General features: G+C 43.8%; 1 protein-coding gene across 1 annotated transcript in view; it reads right to left on the bottom strand.

Annotated features, from left to right (window-relative positions):
• Positions 1 to 18,111, bottom strand: part of LOC122795693 (threonine--tRNA ligase 1, cytoplasmic-like) — an 846,051-nt gene that overhangs the window by 666,139 nt on the left and 161,801 nt on the right. The window contains exon 4 of the mRNA XM_044063990.1: positions 16,307 to 16,428. Within this exon, the coding sequence (XP_043919925.1) occupies positions 16,307 to 16,428 (122 nt within the window). The remainder of the gene's footprint in view (positions 1 to 16,306; positions 16,429 to 18,111) is intronic.

Here is an 18,111-nt window from a genome sequence, read left to right as displayed (position 1 = left end):
ATGTTCAACAAAGGTAGTTTTGGCAAACATTTTCAATTTTTTTATGTTGCTAAAACTGCCTTCAGTGAATTGACATCCATCCCATAGGACTAAAAGAGTGTAAATTTTGGTCTCCTCTTTCTGAAACAATAACGTGCTCTTTGGCTGCAAGCATCTGACCTAGTTCATCTGCACCAAACTCCATATGCAAGGTCTTTTGGCTTTATGGGATGTACCTTGATCTGCAGGCAAGAAGACCACCATAAAACATCAACAGAGGCCTCAAATCCTTGAGATTTGAGGATCAGAGGCTGGAAAAGCACTCTACTATGGCCAGTGTCTTCAAGTTGTACAGGAATACTGGATAATGTTATCAACATAACCTTGGTCCCAGACTGCCTTCTCCTTAGATTGGTCATCTAATTTCTTAGAGGGGATGACTAGGTCGGGGAAAAATTGGAAGAGGTCAGTATGGCATGAATCAAAGCATCTGGTCTCTTGTGATCTATACATTTTTGCAGAATGTTCCCTTCACGTAAGGGTTTTTGGTAGGGACTCTTGAAAGACCCTACAACCTGTGGTGATGTGTTTTGGGCTTATCTTGAAAAGGCACAAACTATAGTAGTCTTTGTGTGGGATTTACCTACTGAAAGATCACCTTGTTCTCTTTCTCAGTGGTGGACATACCCTAAAACATCTTATTGGATGTCCTACCTTACAAGACTATACAGAATAAACAAGTCACTAACAATTCACATTTAATAAAATATTTTTTCCAGTAGTATACTTACCTGGTTATGTTCCAGAGCAGACTGAACATCAGACTGCAGACAAAGAAAAAAATGCATAACCTGCAAAGTGAAGTACTTTAAAATGTCATTGGTGGACATCAACTTTACACAGGTAATAATCCTGACATCCATAAGAGGTGAATGTATACTCTATCTAGGGGTAAAAAGGCGCCGACCTCTGGAAGACTGTCTATACCGCTACACTTCTGCAGCTTAATCTCAGAAGTTTGGATAAAGTGCAGTTGTGTAAAATCTTACCACAACCATAGATGTCCTTCTCTTCACTGCTGCAGTATTCATTACTAAAGGGATTCCCTGCCAAGGGTAGCACAATGTCCAGACAGTATACCAAAGCCTTAGCATTTTATAGACTTTGTATGTCATGTGTATGCTCCCTGCTCAACGCATAGGGCATAAAGGTGATGTACGAATGTACATACCTTAGAACTGAATAGCCCCAGGGGGAACAAACATCCTAGGAAATAGGAGGAATATGAGCACCCAGAAGGAGAAAAAGGGAAACAAGTGTAGAGTAGAAGGGGAAAGAGGGAGGGAGTGAATACTGCAACAGTGAAGAGAAGAAGATCTACTGTTATGGTAAGACTTTGCACAACCATACTATGTCCTTCCATATCACTGTTGCTGCATTCTTTACTAAAGGAGAGTACAAAAACTCAAGAGGAATCTTGGGATGAAGGCCCAGAATAGCTCAAGAAAACCAGGCAGGATAGCCCTGGCTCAATGCTGTCTGGGTCAAAACAGAGCACCAACAAGATTTTGGGGGAGTCCTGCTTTATTTTGAGCAGGACCCTCAGAATCACTGAAGGGGAGGGAAGGCATAGAGAAATATCCCTTTCCAAGAAAAAGAGAGGGCATCTACCTTCCAAGCCAGAGGACTTGGGACTCTGATGCAAAAAAGAGGAAGTTGCCTGTTCAAGGGGGAAGCAAAACGATCTACCTGAGGAGTACCCCACTGATGGGCAATGTCCAAAAACTCATCTCTGTGAAGCACCCATTCACGAGCCTGTGTTTTGGACCTGCTCAAACAATCTGCCATTGTATTTTGCTCTGAAGGACTGTACACAGCCTGAAGAGTCACTTGATACTGGACACCTAGCTTCCAGACCTGAAGAGCAAGTCTGCAAAGAAGGTAGGACTGTATCCCTCTTTGCTTGTTGATATACCACACCACTGTGGTATTGTTTGTAAATATTTTGAGAAGCCCTGGCAGAAAAAGGGAATGAAAAGTCTGAAGGGTGAAAAGGAGAGCTCTCATCTCCTTGACTTTGTGGTATGAGCTCCGATGAGGGGGACCAAGAACCTGGACCTTGAGGGGACCAAAATAGGCTTCCCACCCTTTGTCTGAGGCATCTGGAAAAGTTCCTGAGAGGGACTGGGGGCTGAAAAGGAAGTCCTGGGTTGAGAGGCAGCTGAAGAATCCACTACTGAAGCTCAGTTTGAGGCATGGAAGAAGAGGAATTGGAAAGTCCAAAGGAATTGAATGCTGAAACCAGACTGACTTTAGGAACCACTGTGGCTTTCTCATATGAAGCCTGGCTGGAGGTAGCATAGGAATGGTGGAAGTCATGAATCCAAACTCCCTGATTGTAATTGAAACCAGAGGACGAAGGGATTGAAAAAAGGTGAGTAGAGAAAGGGTGTTAGGAGAAGGCAGGGAAGCCAGCATATGGCTGGTCTAGAGCCTGCAACAGAGAAACAGTTTACCTTCATAATGTCAGCATCCAGAATGTCAAACCTGCTTCTGTGAACACTGAACTGCGATGTCAAAAAAAGTACAGTTTTGTACCTACCATAAATGTAGATGTTCGAGTGCTCATACAGCTGGAGTCATTACAGATGGGTTATCCTGCCATCAGGCGGGTCCTCGGTCGGCCGAATTCTAAAGTCTAGGTCCGGCGTCGGTTGTCGTCGCTTCTTCCCTGATGTCAGAGCGGCAGGGGTATAAAAGAGGCAGCAGATGCCATTTTCTTCAGTTTTTCTTGCCCCAGATGTCTGGTGCCCCCAAAAGGAAGGCAAAACAATGTTATGCAAACATGCAATGTTGATAAATCAAAAACAGTAGTTGCAAGCAAATACACCATAAAAGAATACCCCAAAAAGGTTATATGATAAGGTGTTTGTCATAAGACCTGTCCTAAGAGGGGATGGAGGGAGGGAAACCTGGTCTGCAGCTGTATGAGCACTCCAACATCTACATTTATGGTAGGTACAAAACTGTACTATGTTCATCGTGCATACAGCTGCAGTCATTACAGATGGGTAGAATCCCAAAGCTAAGTAAGGGTGGTAGGCACTAAGTGGAACTAGGAGGGGCTAGGATGTCCTGCAGGACTGCTGTGGCAAAGCCCGCTCTAGTTTTTGAGTATAGTGGAAGGTGGTAGTGCTTGGACAAAGTGTGCACTGAACTCCAGGTAGCTGCTTCCAAAATGTCCTTGGTAGGGACCCCCCTGAGGAAAGCTGCAGAGGTAGCTGTAGCCCTGGTGGAGTGGGATCTGATGTATACAGGCACAGATTTTCCATGAAATGAATAACAAAAGCGTATGCAGTGGGCTATCCATTTTGAAATTGTCTGCTTGGAAATAGCCTTCCCCTGAGCACCTACAGCATAGGACACAAAGAGCTGCTCAGATTTCCTGAATGACTTTGTTCTGTCCAAGTAATAACGAAGTTGTCTGTGAATGTCCAAGGAATGTAGTAGTCTCTCCCCTTTGTTCTGTGGATTTGGATAAAAGGTAAGTAAATGAATAGTCTGATTCAAAGCTACACTGGATACTACCTTTGGCATGAAGGTAGGGTTGGTTCATAAGGAAACTCTGTCCTGATGGAAAATGATGAATGGTTGCACAGCCATGAGGGCCTGTAGCTCTGAAACCCTGCGTGCTGAGGTAATGGCCAGAAGGAAGGCTGCTTTCCATGACAAGTATTGTAGCTCTGTTGAAGAAGCCGGCTCAAAGGGAGGCAGGGTCAGCTTTTCCAATATGAAATTGAGGTCCCAAGCTGGGACTAGTTGTTTCCGTGGGGGGTTTATATTTTTTGCCCCTCTGAGGAACTGCCTTAATAGAGGATGTGAGAATAAAGGAGGATCTGTATTGTATTGTACAGAAATGGCTGAAGCGTGGATCTTGATGGAGGAGAAGGAAAGGCCACTGTTTAACATCTCGGCTAGGTAGGTATATTTATTACCCAAGGATTCCGGCCCCTTTCTTGATTTCAGGAACAAAATTGTTTCCATTTGGCGGAATAGGCTTTTCTAGTAGAGGGTCTTCTGGCCTCCAAGATGACATCCTGCACCTCCTTGGAGAGGAGAGTCTGTTGGGAAATTAAGGTATTCTCCATGGAGCTAGATTCAGGGTTTTGAGCTGGCTGTGAAGGGTTTTGTAGTTGTGCTGGGACAACAGAAGAGGAACTAGAGGTAGGATCCATGGTGGTGAGTGTGTCAGGCTCTTTAAGAGAGGATACCAGTGCTGTCGTGGCCAGTCTGGAGCAATGAGAATCATTTTTGGCATCTCTGCTCTGGCTTTTAATAAAACTTTGGTCAGTAGAGGAAGAGGCGGGAAGGCATAGACTGTCAATGTTGTCCAATTGAAAGAGAGTGCATCCACTTTCCAGGCCTGTGGATGATAGGTCCTTGAACAGAATTTTTTCAACTGGTAATTTCTATGGGTAGCAAATAGATCTATGTCTGGCTGTCCCCATGCCTGAGTTATCTTTGAGAAGACTTGAGGATGCAACTTCCATTTGTGTGGGTCTGTCATATTTCTGCTTAAGTTGTCTGCCAGTGCGTTTTCCTTCCCTGGCAGGAATTGTGCCTGTAGTTGAATTTGTAATTCCAGTGCTGTGTTCCACAGGGTCATGGCTTGCCTGCACAGGGAGTATGAATGAGTTCCCCCCTGTTTGTTTATGTACCACATCACTGTGGTGTTGTCTGTCCTTATCAATAGCTGGCCTGGATGGAGTAGGTCTTTGAAGGTCATAAGAGCATTTCGCACGGCTAGCATCTCCTTTTGGTTGATGTGTAGGTGCTTCTCTTTTTGGGACCATCTTCCCTGAATGCACTGATCTGCCATGTGTGCTCCCCAGGCGTAGTCTGAGGCATCCGTTGTGATGATTTGAGTTGCTTGAGGTTAACAGAAAGGGAGACCTGTGTTTCTTTGGCATGCTTGAGCCCACCACAAAAATTCCTTTTGAAGGCATGGAATGAGTGGTATAATTGTTTCCAAGCTGTGGCTGTGTTGAGACCATAAGTTTTTTAGGTACCTTTGTAGTTTCTTCATATGCAGCTTTGCACATGGGATTAGTAGGATGCAAGATGCCATGAATCCCAGAGCCTGCAGGACTTTCCTTGCAGTTAGTCTGGTGAAAGTTGCCATTTTGTTGAAGTATTGAGACAGTTGCCCTTGTTTGTCTGGCGTGAGGTAGGCCATCTGGGTGGTTGTATTTAAGCTGGCACCCAAGAAAATTATCTGTTGAGAAGGTATTAGTTTTGATTTCTTTTTGTTCACTGTGTATCCCAGGTAGTTTAACAGTTTTATTAAACGCCAGATGCTGCAATAGAATGCCCTTGCTGTCCGCTTGGATCAGGCAGTCGTCCAGATATGGGTAGATTTGCATTCCTTGTTGTCTGCAGAAGGCAATTACTGATGCCAGGCATTTCGTAAACACTCTGGGCGCAGTAGATAAGCCAAAGGGCAATGCAGAGAATTGGTAATGGGTTGAACCTGCAAGAAATCTGAGGTATCTTCTGCAATCTTGTCTGATAGGGACATGCAGGTATGCCTCCTTGAGGTCCATCGTTACCAGCCAAAACTCCTTGCTCAGCATGGGAACAAGCTGCTGTAATGTGAGCATCTTGAAATTTGGCACCAGTTTAGGATGGATAGGTCTAAGATGGGTCTCCAATCTTTGTCCTTCCTTGGTACCAGAAATAGTCTGGAATAAAAACCTTGACCTTGTTCTTTTGCATGTACCTCTTGAATTGCTTTCATATCCATGAGAGCGGAAATTTGTCTTTGTGCCTCTGCCCATTGATTTTGTGGCAGGTTTGGCAAGCCTCTCATTTTTGGAAGGGTGTGAAAGTGGAACCTGTAGCCTCTGTCTATAATGTCCAGAATCCATTTGTCTTTTGTAACAATGTGCCAGTTTTTTGAAAATAATGCCAGTTTTCCGCCCAAAGGTGCTGCCATTATAGCTTTGTTTGGCAGGCATAGGGGGAAGTCATTGTGTCTGTTTTCTAAATGACTGTGATCTATCTTCTCCACCTCTTGGGGTTGGTGCTTGCCACTGTCTAGCTCTGTAAGATCCTTGAGGTTGTCCTCTACCCCTTGGGTGTCTGTATCTGCCCCTTTGAGGTCTGTCCGTGGCTGGAAAGAACCAATTTTTTGAAGGCCAGTTTCTGCTGAAGCGTGGAGGTTGCACCTGCAAGAAATCTTTCACTGTTTGCATAGATTTCGCTTTTTCCTCCATTTTCTTTAGTACCTCCTCAGCTTTAACACCAAACAATACATCTTTTTGAAGTGGTGCATCTAATAACTTTACATGATCTGGTAAGGTTTGCTCTTTGAGCCAAGCATGCCTACGTATGACAGACCCCGTGACAGCAGCTCTACATGAGGCCTCTAAAGCATTAAAACCACACTGCAAGGTATGTTTACCCACTTGCTCTGCTCCATGCAACAAATCCTGCAACTCTTTCAAATCTGGTTGTTCTGTCTGTGTCATTTTGCTTTTCAGCTGAGATAACAAAAACTGTTGGCACTTTAACATATGAAATTGACAGTTTAATGCCCTCATGGTTAAAGTGGCAGATGTATACACCTTTTCCCCCCACCTTTCTAATGCTCTGGAATCTCTCTCTGAAGGTAAAGGGTTTTTAGCAGTAGAGGCCTTTATTCCCTTGGGACCATGTGAAATTGTTTCTGCGTCAGCAGTATGGCTTTTATAAAGGAACTGGTGAGAATCAGAAACCCGGTAATACCCGTCTGGTTTAACAGGGGCTGGAGGTAAACAATCTGGATTAAGACTGGCTTCTGCGTACACATCATCCAAAATATCTAAAACTGGGGGGATAGCCAGGGGCCTATGCTGGGGGAGCAATAAAAATTCCCTGAGCCTTTTCTTGGAATCGGAGTAATCTTGGCCTTCCCAGTGGAAGTGCTCCCTCAATGCATGCAGGGTTTCCCCAAAAGAGTAGTCCTCAGGGGGGGAGACCGAGGGAATAGACTCCTCAGCATCAGAGTCTTCAAAAGGGGAGTAGGCATAATCCTGGTCCTCAGAATGGTCTGAGGTAATAGAAGCTTGGTCTGAGGAAGGGTAGTCTTCCTCCAGTCTGGGTCTTTTGTCAGAGGGGGGTTGAGAACCCCTGATGAGAGTTATCAAATCCTCAGCCATTTTAAGCATCTGTTTTTTAGGCATGGGGCCTTGAGAGGAGGTCTGAGGACCCTGTTTTTTAGTTTTCATGGCAGCTTTAGATTTAGTGAGGGATTTAATAGAGAAGGTGGTAGGCCTGAAGACGTCTTCAGAAATGGTAGGCCTCACCAAATTTTCAGTTTCCCCGCCAAGAGTGGCGTCTGTATCTGCTGTGGGAATGGAGACTGAGGAGCCTGCGACCTCGGGTACTGAAGTCACCGGTAAAATAGTTTCATCGGTAGTCAGGGGCTGCGTAGGCGCCTCGCTGAGAACCGGTAGTCGGCCTAAGCGTGGTCTCAGTACTCGGTGCAGACCTCAGATGTCAGTCCTTGTCTTTGCGTCTTTTGCTTAAAACTGGCGTCGGTGTATCCAACGGCATGATATAATTAAATTTTTTGCCAAAATAATGAAGGGCAAACTCTGCCTGGCACTTAATAGTGCGCTTGTTGTACCTAGCACAAAAACGGCAGGCCAAGAAGTGGTGGTCTGGTCCTAAGCAAGCTATACAGAAAGAGAGAAAATCCTTATGCGGTATTTGCTTCCCACAAGAAATGCAATTATTAACTTTGTCTGACATCGGTCTGAGGCAAGAAAAGTTACCCCAAAGGGGTACTTAGCTTTAAAGAAGACTTCGGCTGAAATACTTTCGTAAATCTCAGGAGCTGGCCGACCAGCACTTGCGAACTGCTTCTGCTTCGGACACCGCACGGCAAGAAAGACTGAAGAAAATGGCGTCGGCTGCCTCTTTTATACCCCTGCCGCACTGACGTCAGGGAAGAAGCGACGACAACCGACGCCGGACCTAGACTTTGGAATTCGGCCGACCGAGGACCCGCCTGACGGCAGGATAACCCATCTGTAATGACTGCAGCTGTATGCACGATGAACATCCTCGAATACCGAATGTCTGAACTGCAAAATCTTACCCCCTTTTTGACCCATGTTAGCACTTGTTTGTATGTGTGGTGCAGTCAGAAATGTCAAAATACGAGGATTTTCGATATTCGAAAGTTTTCACGGTTCTGGTTTTGCAGAAACGGTTTGGTGATGTGGCCGTTCAGTCATCCGTGATCAACAATATGAAGGTAAACCCAGAGAAACGCATGATCCTAAGAAGGAACCAAGACTTTCTTGGAAGTTTATTGTAAACCCCAGGCTTTGTAAGAGGCAACCACTGTAGTGGAGGTGCTGAAGCAAGGTATTGCGGGATGAAGCCTGAATAAGTAGGTTGTCTAGGTAAGGAAAGATCCGAAACACCTTCATCCTGCAGAAAGCAATCACAAGAGCAAGGCATTTGGTGAAAATCCTTGGGGCAGTAGAAAGGCCAAAGGGGAAAGCAGAGAACTGAAAATGCAAAGAAGAACCTGAGAAACACAAACACATCCTGAAAAGGGGATGAATTGGGGTGCAATGATAGGCATCTTTGAAATCCTAGGAGACCAGAAAAGAACGGGGAAGAACTGGAAAGAGGATCTGAAGGGACAACACTGGAAAGGAAGGGATCTTCAGAAATGAGTGGAGTTGACAGAGGTCCACAAAATGGGTCTCTCCAGCAGGTCCCTTCCTTCCTGGAAACCAGAATCATTCTGGAATAACCCCCCCCCCCCCCGGGGAAGTGGGGGCAGCTTGATTGGTGCCTTGAGCTAGAAATCCTGAAGTGGTTCTGGGAAGAAAGGAAGCTGTTGCTGAGGAGTTTAAGGGATGTTTAATAAAGGAAGAAGGGATTTTCATACCATAAAGTATCCATGACAGATGATAGACAGAACCCAAGAGTCTTGAGTGATCTTTGACCAGTTGGGAAGGGATAGGGGAAGATGAAGAGATAAGGGATCCTGTCTCAGGAAGCGGGGTGGTAAGCAGTCAGACAGAAGCTGGTTTGTCTTGAAGAGGAGGTTTCTGAGAAGTGGGAATCTGAGTAGATTTAGCAGGAGGAACCTGCCTAAAACCCTTTATATTTTTGGGAGGATGAGACTGTGCACAAAAGCAGATTAATTCCTCTGGAACTTAGGAATAGGAGAAAGAAATACATGCTTCAAATCCTGCAAGGCCTTACACTTAATCTGCAGAGACTTAAAAGGCTCAGCAGCTACAGAACCAAAGAGGTTCACCAACATAAACATCCAGCAGTTCAGCCTTAATATCATCAGGCAAATGCTAGAGATGAAGCCATGATTAATGTCTCTAAACAGAACCAAAAGCAGCAGCTCTAGAGGAGGAGAAGGCATCAGCTATATCATAACTACATTTAATAGAATGAAGAATTACATGAGTAGAGCCCAGGAAAGAGAGAGCAGAGGCCTTTCCTTCAGAATCAGGGAGGTATGAGATAGCCTGGGAAGCCTGAGAAAGAAGGGCTAAAACATACCTGGTCATATGGGTCTGATAATTAATAGCCCAAAAGGCTAAGGTGGCAGCAGTATATACCTTCTTGCCCAGCCATTTCATAGCTATAGAGCCCTTGCCTGAAGGAAGCAGTTTATTAGAAGGCAAAAGCTTAGAGGGTTTGTCAGAAGAAACAGACACTTTTAGAAGGGTCAGCAGAAGGACATTTGCAGAGAATCTTACAGTCATAGGTTCATAGGTTCATACTAGGCTATCTGCCCAAGGGCATTTATAAGCCTAGCCCATAGTTATGTGGCTTTCACCACCCCTTTAGTTTGAATAAAAACTATGCCTATCATTTTGCTGTGCCTCTGTCAAGCAGTGACACTGAAGTAATCCCTGGGGTATATCTGCAATCTCCCATCCATTGGTCAAGATTCCTCTTGAACAAGACCAGAGAGGTGCTCTGCCTCACATGTGCTGGGATTTTGTTCCACAGCATAGGGAGTCTCTGGGTGATGAATCTGTCCCTCCAGCACGTTCTATTTATAACCGTGTCAAGGTTTAAGTCTCCCGCCCTTGTGGTTCTGAGGGATCTAGATTTTTTGAGGTGAAGCATATTCATCAAATCTGGGTTTGACATGGCCTTATATGTCAGGCACAGGTCACCTCTGAGCAAGCGGTATGAGACTGAATAGAGCTGGAGTTCTTTCAGTCGGGCAGCATAAGACATATTTTTGAGACCCTTTATCCTTTTGGTGAGGAACTTTTGGGGCCTTTCAAGCTGCAGCAGGTGTCTGGTCAGATGCATTCGAACAGGGCATTGTACTCAATCATAGGTCTAATGAGTGATGAGTACAGGGGACGATGACCTCCCTTGATCTAGATGTGAATCCCTTCATGATCAGGTGGGTGATATAGAAGGTTTTCCTAACTACTTTAGCAACATGAGTGTCAAGCGAAGGCTACTGTCAACCTGGGTCCCCAGATCCCTGATGACTTTTTCTGTGCTCAGTGGATTGCCACCTATATGGTAGCTAGGGGTAACCTTGTTTTTCCCGAAGGGTATGACTATGCATTTTTTGGCGTTTAACTTCAGGCCATGGCTCTGGCACCAGTTATCCATTTCTGTGAGGCCCTTCTGGAGGATATCTGTGTCAGATGTGTTTTCAACTATGGCGCCCAGTTTGCAGTCCATCTGCAAACTTTGTCAGCCATAACCCTCCTGTGTTTGCTTGTACTTCAGAAAAGTAGATGCCGAACAAGAGTGGACCCAGGACTGAGCCCTGTGGGACACCACTTGTGACAGGCTTTGAGTCTGACATGGCTCCAGCAACTCTGACCCTGTGGGTTCTGTCACTTAGCCAGTTTGCAACCCATCTTGTGATGTATGGGTTTACATTCAAACTGATGAGTTTTTCGATGATACCTGAGTGGGGTATTGTGTCGAAGGCCTTTGTCAGGTCGAGGTAGGCTGTATGGACTGCCTTTCCCTCATCAATGGCCTTGGTGACTGTCTCGAAAAAGTCAACCAAGTTTAAGAGGCAGGATCTGCCTTTGACAAAGCCAAACTGGGTTGGATCCAAAGTCTGCAAGTTCCCTATGTCTTTATTTATGAGTTCCATTATGATCCTCTCCATGGCTTTGCAGATAAGCCTTGTCAAGCTAATGGGGTGGTAATTTCCAGGGTCTATGGAGGCACCGCCCTTATGAAGTGGGACCACAGTCGCCGTGCGCCACTCCTTGGGTACGTATCCTGAGGTGAGGCTAAGATTAAACAGCTGTCCTAACTGTGGGTTTAATTCCTCGTTGAGTTCGTGAAGCACACAGCCGGGGACACCATCCGGTCCCATGGATGCTGTGTTTTTTGCCTTAGTGAGGGCAGTTCTCACCTGGGTGTTGGAGATGTTTGGGGGGCTACAATCCTCTCGAATAGATATCTCTCCTTTTGGGGGGGGGGAGAAGTTTGCACTGAACCTGTCAGCCAGTATGTTGGCAATGTGTGTAGGTTCAGTAATTTTCACATCATTTTGAACTAATTCTGAGCATTTCTGGGAGTTTCCTCCTAGGTTTCTAACATAGCTAAAGAAGGCCTTATGATTCTCTTTAGAGTCCTTGGCGATTTTTCTCTCAAAATTTGCCTTGGATGATTTTATGAGAGCTCTTAGTTTTTACTTATAATGATCAAAGGTGTCTTACCTTTCAAGGATTTTGCTCTATCTTGTAGTAGCTTCCTCCTTTTGTTGTAGAGCTTGTTTATGGCTGGGGTCCACCAGACTGGACGCTTGCCTTTGGTACAGAGAGTCTTAGTTTTGTTTGGGATTACCTGATCCATGCAGTCCTGTAGGTGCTGGTAGAAGGCATTTGTAAGTGATTCAGCGGTTTGAGTAATGTTTACCACTGGCTCAGGGGCCTTAAAGGAGACCACACTAGTTTTTAGAAGTGTGAAATCGGCTTTTGAGAAGTTTTTCACTGTGGTCTTTTTTGTTTTAGGTGGGGGCGGGATGAGGACCTCCAGCGAGATTAGTTTATGATCTGATCTCACCAGTGAGGGGTATACTTCCGGTGTTGAACATTTTGATCCCATGTTCGTGATGATGAGATCAAGTATGTTTTCTCCTCTTGTGGGGATGGTGACTAGTTGTTCCATGGCATTTGAGTTTATGAACTCCAGGAATCTTTGGGTTAGAGTGTTCGGGCTTGAGTAGTGTTCCCAGTCTATATTAGGGTAGTTGAAGTCACCTAAGTATGATGGTGTTTGGAGATACATTTATCCCCTCCAATGTTTTCAGGAAGGCCATGTGAGGTTCCTGAGTTTGAGAGGGTGGCCTGTAACATGCTACAAATTGCAGAGCAGTCTTGCCTATGGTTAATTGCACCTGGATGGTCTCCGATGCATCGTGCGTTGCCACCAACCTTGAGGTGTGGGTGTCCTTTATGAATATGGACACCCCTCCTTTCTTGGTGTTGTCCGGATTTTGGGGCGGACGCATGATATGAGGTGAAACCTGTTAGTGCTGGGGTGCTCTCAGGAGCCTTGAACCAGGTTTCTGTCACAGCACAGACATCGATGTTCTCCATATTGAGAAGGGCCTCGAGTGCGTGCATCTTGAGATTGAGACTTCTGGCATTGAGCAGCATTACCCTTAGTTTTTTTCCTTTTTGGTGTTCTAGGGTGGTAGGTTTAGAATTTGAGCCTTGCCTAAAAAACGCACTATGGGGGTGGCAAGAGCCTTTGCCAATATCCGGAAGCCCAGGGGTGACAGGTGCAAGCCGTCCCTTGCGAGGCAGCGTGGCTTGTCCAGCATGTCATCCCAGGCAGACAGACATTGGATCCCCTTTGAATGACACCAGAATTTAAGCCAATTATTAAAGCTGATCATCTTATCACTGTATTGTGGCATCATTCTAGGTGAAGGTAGGATACTGCTCAAGGTCAGGGTCATACCTGCCTGGGCTACATAATCAGAGAGCTCCTCGATGTCCCTTTTCATGTAGTCCAGGAGGTACGTCTCAGGTCGTTGACACCAGCGTGGACAATGAGTCGTACTTGTACCTGCTGTTGAGAGACCTGAGTGCTTGCGTTATGTGGCGGATTCTAGCGCCTGACAGGCAGCTTACTGTGACCTTCTCTTTACTCAGTCTGGTGAGCGGGACGTCAGTGTGTCTGACTATGGAATCACCAATGACAAGTGTGTCTGGCATTTTGTTTGGCCTTAAGGGCTGTGACTGTTTGACACTCTGACTGTGTGGTCTATGTGTTGCATGTGTTGGGTCGTGAGGTGGTAGTTGTTTGGGTGTCTGCTTTGGTGGCCTCTGCTGTTTTGGTAAATTTTTGATCAGAGCCTCCAGTATGTCTTTGTGTGAGTATGTGTATGATTTGAAGTTGTGATGGTACCATGTGTGACTGGGTATGTATTGTGTGTGGTTACCTTCTCCTCCTGTCTGGTCTTGCCAGTCCTATGTTGAGAGAGCTCAGCCTCCAGTTTGGCCGTATAGTTGCATCTCTCGCATGTATTTGTGTTTTGTGGGAGAAGGAGAGGATTGTCTGTGTACATGAGGCAATTGTAACATTGCCTCAATATTCCCAGGTTCACCAGTTGAGCTGGAGAGGACACTAGCAACTGATCCGACATACTAGAAGTAGTAGATAAAGTGACTTTCAAAGGACTCCGGGGCAGTGGGTTTTAGACTGGTGGGGTACTATCTATAATAAGAGTGCTTTATCAAGGTGCAAGTACTGTAGGAGTAAGTGCTAGGCTTTACAGATAGAGAATAGTCTACTTGGGAATCAAGTAGAGATGAACTTTTCAGTTATAGGATATGCTGGTTAGATCAGCAGTACAGCTCGAGGAAGGTAGTTCTAAGGGAAAATTGGAAGAGTGGAATTTAGATGGCCCAAATAGTTTAACCTTGTTTAACCGCCGCTGCTCTTGTGTGCAACAGTGGTAACTCAGCTAAATCAGCTTACAGCGCATTTAGCGTGTTTTATAACAGGGGCTGAAGGGAGCTAGGAATTGGCCCAAAACGACTAATGGACTACTAGTTTCTGGCTGAAACTTCACCAAATCGGACAAAAAGGCCACTCAGTGCTTCCCACTCCCACTGGTAAGCAAAGAAACTTCCCTCCTTCCTAATAAGGCAATGGATCAGTAACAGGAACTAAAAACAAAGCCCAGGGATCAGCAACTCTGAAACTGGACTACTCTAGTTCAGTAAGGCGGAAAACAAGAGATTTTTTTGTTTTATTACAGAGACAAGGAAAAAACAGACAGTAAATGCTATAAATGCTGTAAATCGGCTAGCGCACTTTAGTGTGTAGCCTACAGAAACAATTTGAAACAATTAGTAACTTAAAGTGCAATAAACAGTGTAAAATGCAGAAATCACAAAGTAGCAGTAAAACAGGCGAAATGCAGTCGCTAGCTTAATAACTGTGGGAAAGCCACAAAAAATACTTATATCTGGTAGAAAGTCACTCTTTTAGCTCTCTGCTGCTTGGATCACTCTGCAGGCCACCACGAGGATCTGTGCTGAGTTGGTACAAGCTGGAAAACGCGTGTTTAGTGTGTTTTATAGCAGGGGGCTGAAAGGAGCTAGGAATTGGCCCAAAACGACCAATGGACTACTAGTTTCTGGCTGAAACTTCACCAAATCGGACAGAAAGGCTGCTCAGTGCTTCCCACTCCCACTGGTAAGCAAAGAAACTTCCCTCCTCCCTAATAAGGCAATGGATCAGTAACAGGAACTAAAAACAAAGCCCAGGGATCAGCAACTCTGAAACTGGACTACTCTAGTTCAGTAAGGCGGGAAAACAAGAGATTTTTTGTTTTTTTTTGTTTTTTTACAGAGACAAGGAAAAAAAGACAGTAAATGCTATAAATGCTGTAAATCGGCTAGCGCACTTTAGTGTGTAGCCTACAGAAACAATTTGCAACAATTAGTAACTTAAAGTGCAATAAACAGTGTAAAATGCAGAAATCACTTAAAGTAGCAGTAAAACATCACTTAAAGTAGCAGTAAAACAGTCCTCAAGAACTTCATAAAATCTGTCAGGTTTCTTAGGGGCTGCAGGTTGAGAACCTGGGCCACAGAAGCTGATGGAAAAGGTATCCAAAAGGACAGCCAAGACAGGAAAGACAGCAGAGGGCTTACTGACTCCATTTGGAAGAGCTCATACTACATTTTTTGAATGTCAGAAACCTGAGAACAGTCTCATTTAAAAAATTTCATCAGACAAGAAATAGCTCTTCAAAGGGAGAGTCTGGGCTAATAGAATTTTCCTCCTCTGAGCCATAATCCAAGGTAGATGAGTTCTGACTGGAATATGCCAAAGACTCTCTCCCAGAATCCAAGTCCTCTTCAGAGGAGTCATGCTCTCTGGGCTTCTTGAGTGAGGTACAGGGCCAAGGGGAAGCAGAAACTCCTTGGGGATGCTTCAAAGCCATCAACGCATTCAATAGCCCCTGGATAAAATCCGGCCATTCACGCTGTGGATCTTTGGAAGGAGGGGAAACATGTTTGGTTTTTTGTTTTTTTCTTTTGAAATACAACCAAAACGCAGCTTCAGGGATCAAACCAATAAATATCCAAGTACCTCAGCAATGAAGAGTTCTTGGACTGGCAGGTGGAATAGCCTTGCTTTCTTCAGACTGTAACCAGTTATTTTTACTGTTCTCGTTATAAATATGAGCCCAGCATCACACCTCGCTCTGTAATCTTCTGTTTTATATAACGATACTCTTTGTACTACTCTCTAGTAAAGGATACTGCAACAGTGCTATGTAAGGATATCTGAAACAGTGATTTATATCACCACACAAGCACCCACAGTTAAACACAGAAGACAGTAAGAATGTGTATCTGCATGAGTGTGTATATTTGTGTGTGTGTGTGTGTGTGTGTGCCTGTGTGTACGCACATACACACTAGCCCATGTGAAATCTGTCAGGTTTTACTGCTGCCATTTCTAGATTGCAGTCAGCTTACTCATGTATGCCACTAGTCTGACTTTCTATATACTTATTTTCACATTTAAATTTTATTTAAATCTATCCATTTGTGATATGATTTGGAAATATATCTTTTAATTACATGACCAGATTCGCACTACATATGAAAGAATCATGCAAATAGCCTATACTTTGCCAGCTTGCTAAAATTCTCAACTTTATATCCTTTAATGTTTAAGTTTATTAATTTTAGATATTTTACATTTTGTTCTATTCCTAAAAATATGTAGCAATATCAATACATGCTGTTATGCAGATGCACAGTCATTTTCTTACCTATCTTCAAGGAACATGTCATAGTAAAATCCGTTTTCAATGGGTGGACCATAACACAAAAAGCCACCATAATACCCTTCCATGGCTTCTCCAAGGATGTGCGCACTAGAATGCCAATACACCTGTACAAAAGAAATAATTTATAATTAATTTCAGTTTCTAGCTAATTCTAGCTATACTGGCAGAGTTTTAGCAGCAAGTTGGATGTGAAATACTAAAGTTTTTAGCCAGGAGACAATGTTGCTTGGATTTACCAGAGGTAAAACTATTACAAAACCATACAGTCCCACTGCAGTAATGTTTTACTTGTTTACTAATTGAAACGCTACTGTGGATTTACTGGTTTCAATTCAGAATTTGCAGGCATGATCCAAGCTAGGAAATGACAGTCAAGAAGAAAAAACAATGAAACCATGTTTAGCTAAGGTGATGCAAAATGAGAACAGGTACAGTGAAACTACTTTGAATGTAGAGTACAATAAATGCCCAAATTAAGCAATTAATAACATTGCCACTTACATGTGCATATACGTACACACACAAAACACAGCATGTCATGTATAAAGCAGCATTTGCCAAAACAAATTCAGTTTTAAATAGAATTAACAATACAGGACACTTTCCATAGCTGAGAAGCTTATACTATGGAAAAACATGTTCAATGCACTATATACCTCCAAATGTATCCTTAAATTTACTCTAGTTTAATGTTCAACATAAGGACAAGGGTGCATTATTACAAATCATCTACACAATAACATAGTGCTCTGTCCAATAGCTTAAGGCATGCTTGGGGAATCCCAAGTAACAAGGGGAAGTTTCATGTTGTAGGATCTTTGAACATTGCTCAGATCTAGTCACCTACTGGCCATTTGAGTCAAGGCCAATTTTCTCTGGAGACCCGGGAAGTAAAGTCCCACAAAATGTTAACATAATGTTGCCCAAACAGAACAAATGAATCACACTACTTTAGAAGAAAACATCCATCTGAAACATTTTCACAAAACTCCAATGTAAATGCAATAAAAATATTGATAACAGACTCCTGCTAATACATTCCAGTTAATACAGTTCCTCTTAACTTTTAATTAGAAAGCATACCCATGTTAATACACAGATGCTGGTTGCAAAATGGTCCCAGACTTTGGTATGAAAAATAAATACAGCCAAATGGTGCATGAGAGTCACTTGCAAAATATTTGTCGCAGAATTTTTTTTTTGTTTTAGAATCTGCAACTACATTTTGCTACTCTTACAAATGCTGCTGAGTATTAAACCCATGCCTTTAACAGTAAGCACATGCCTGTGTTTTTGTTTTCCAATGAAGTTACAAAAGCTGAAGAAATCGTGCATAAGCAGGTGCTGAGTTTTAAACAGTATGGAGGAGTTGGCCTTGCATGCACTACAAAGTATTCAATCCTAGCCTTTGGGCCACATCTCATTACTGCTAAGGAATTCTTACAGGGTCAGGAAGCTGTCCACACCATGGGCTTTAATAACTCAAACCAACTCCTGTGAAGACAGGGACACTAACATATCAATATTCTCATGCTGTTTGTGCTTGTCAAATTACAATACCCCCCCCCCCCCCCAAGACATTATAGACATTTGGAGTTTCTTCCCCTTTTGATCATGCTTTCAAGACACCACTCTGAATGCAGTCATATTATTAAACAACTATTTTAACTGTTTCTATACTTCATATTACTGTTGAAGAAGACTATATGTAAACTTATTTTTTGTACGCAGCAGGTATTTTTACCATGACACTGGCACATATTTAAAGGCTATGTGGAATGATGGGT

Source organism: Protopterus annectens, chromosome 2.part2, assembly GCF_019279795.1.
Source record: "Protopterus annectens isolate FY-2018-M chromosome 2.part2, PAN1.0, whole genome shotgun sequence".
In the NCBI taxonomy this organism is placed as follows: domain Eukaryota; kingdom Metazoa; phylum Chordata; order Ceratodontiformes; family Protopteridae; genus Protopterus; species Protopterus annectens.
This window is presented reverse-complemented; position numbering and strand designations above follow the sequence as displayed.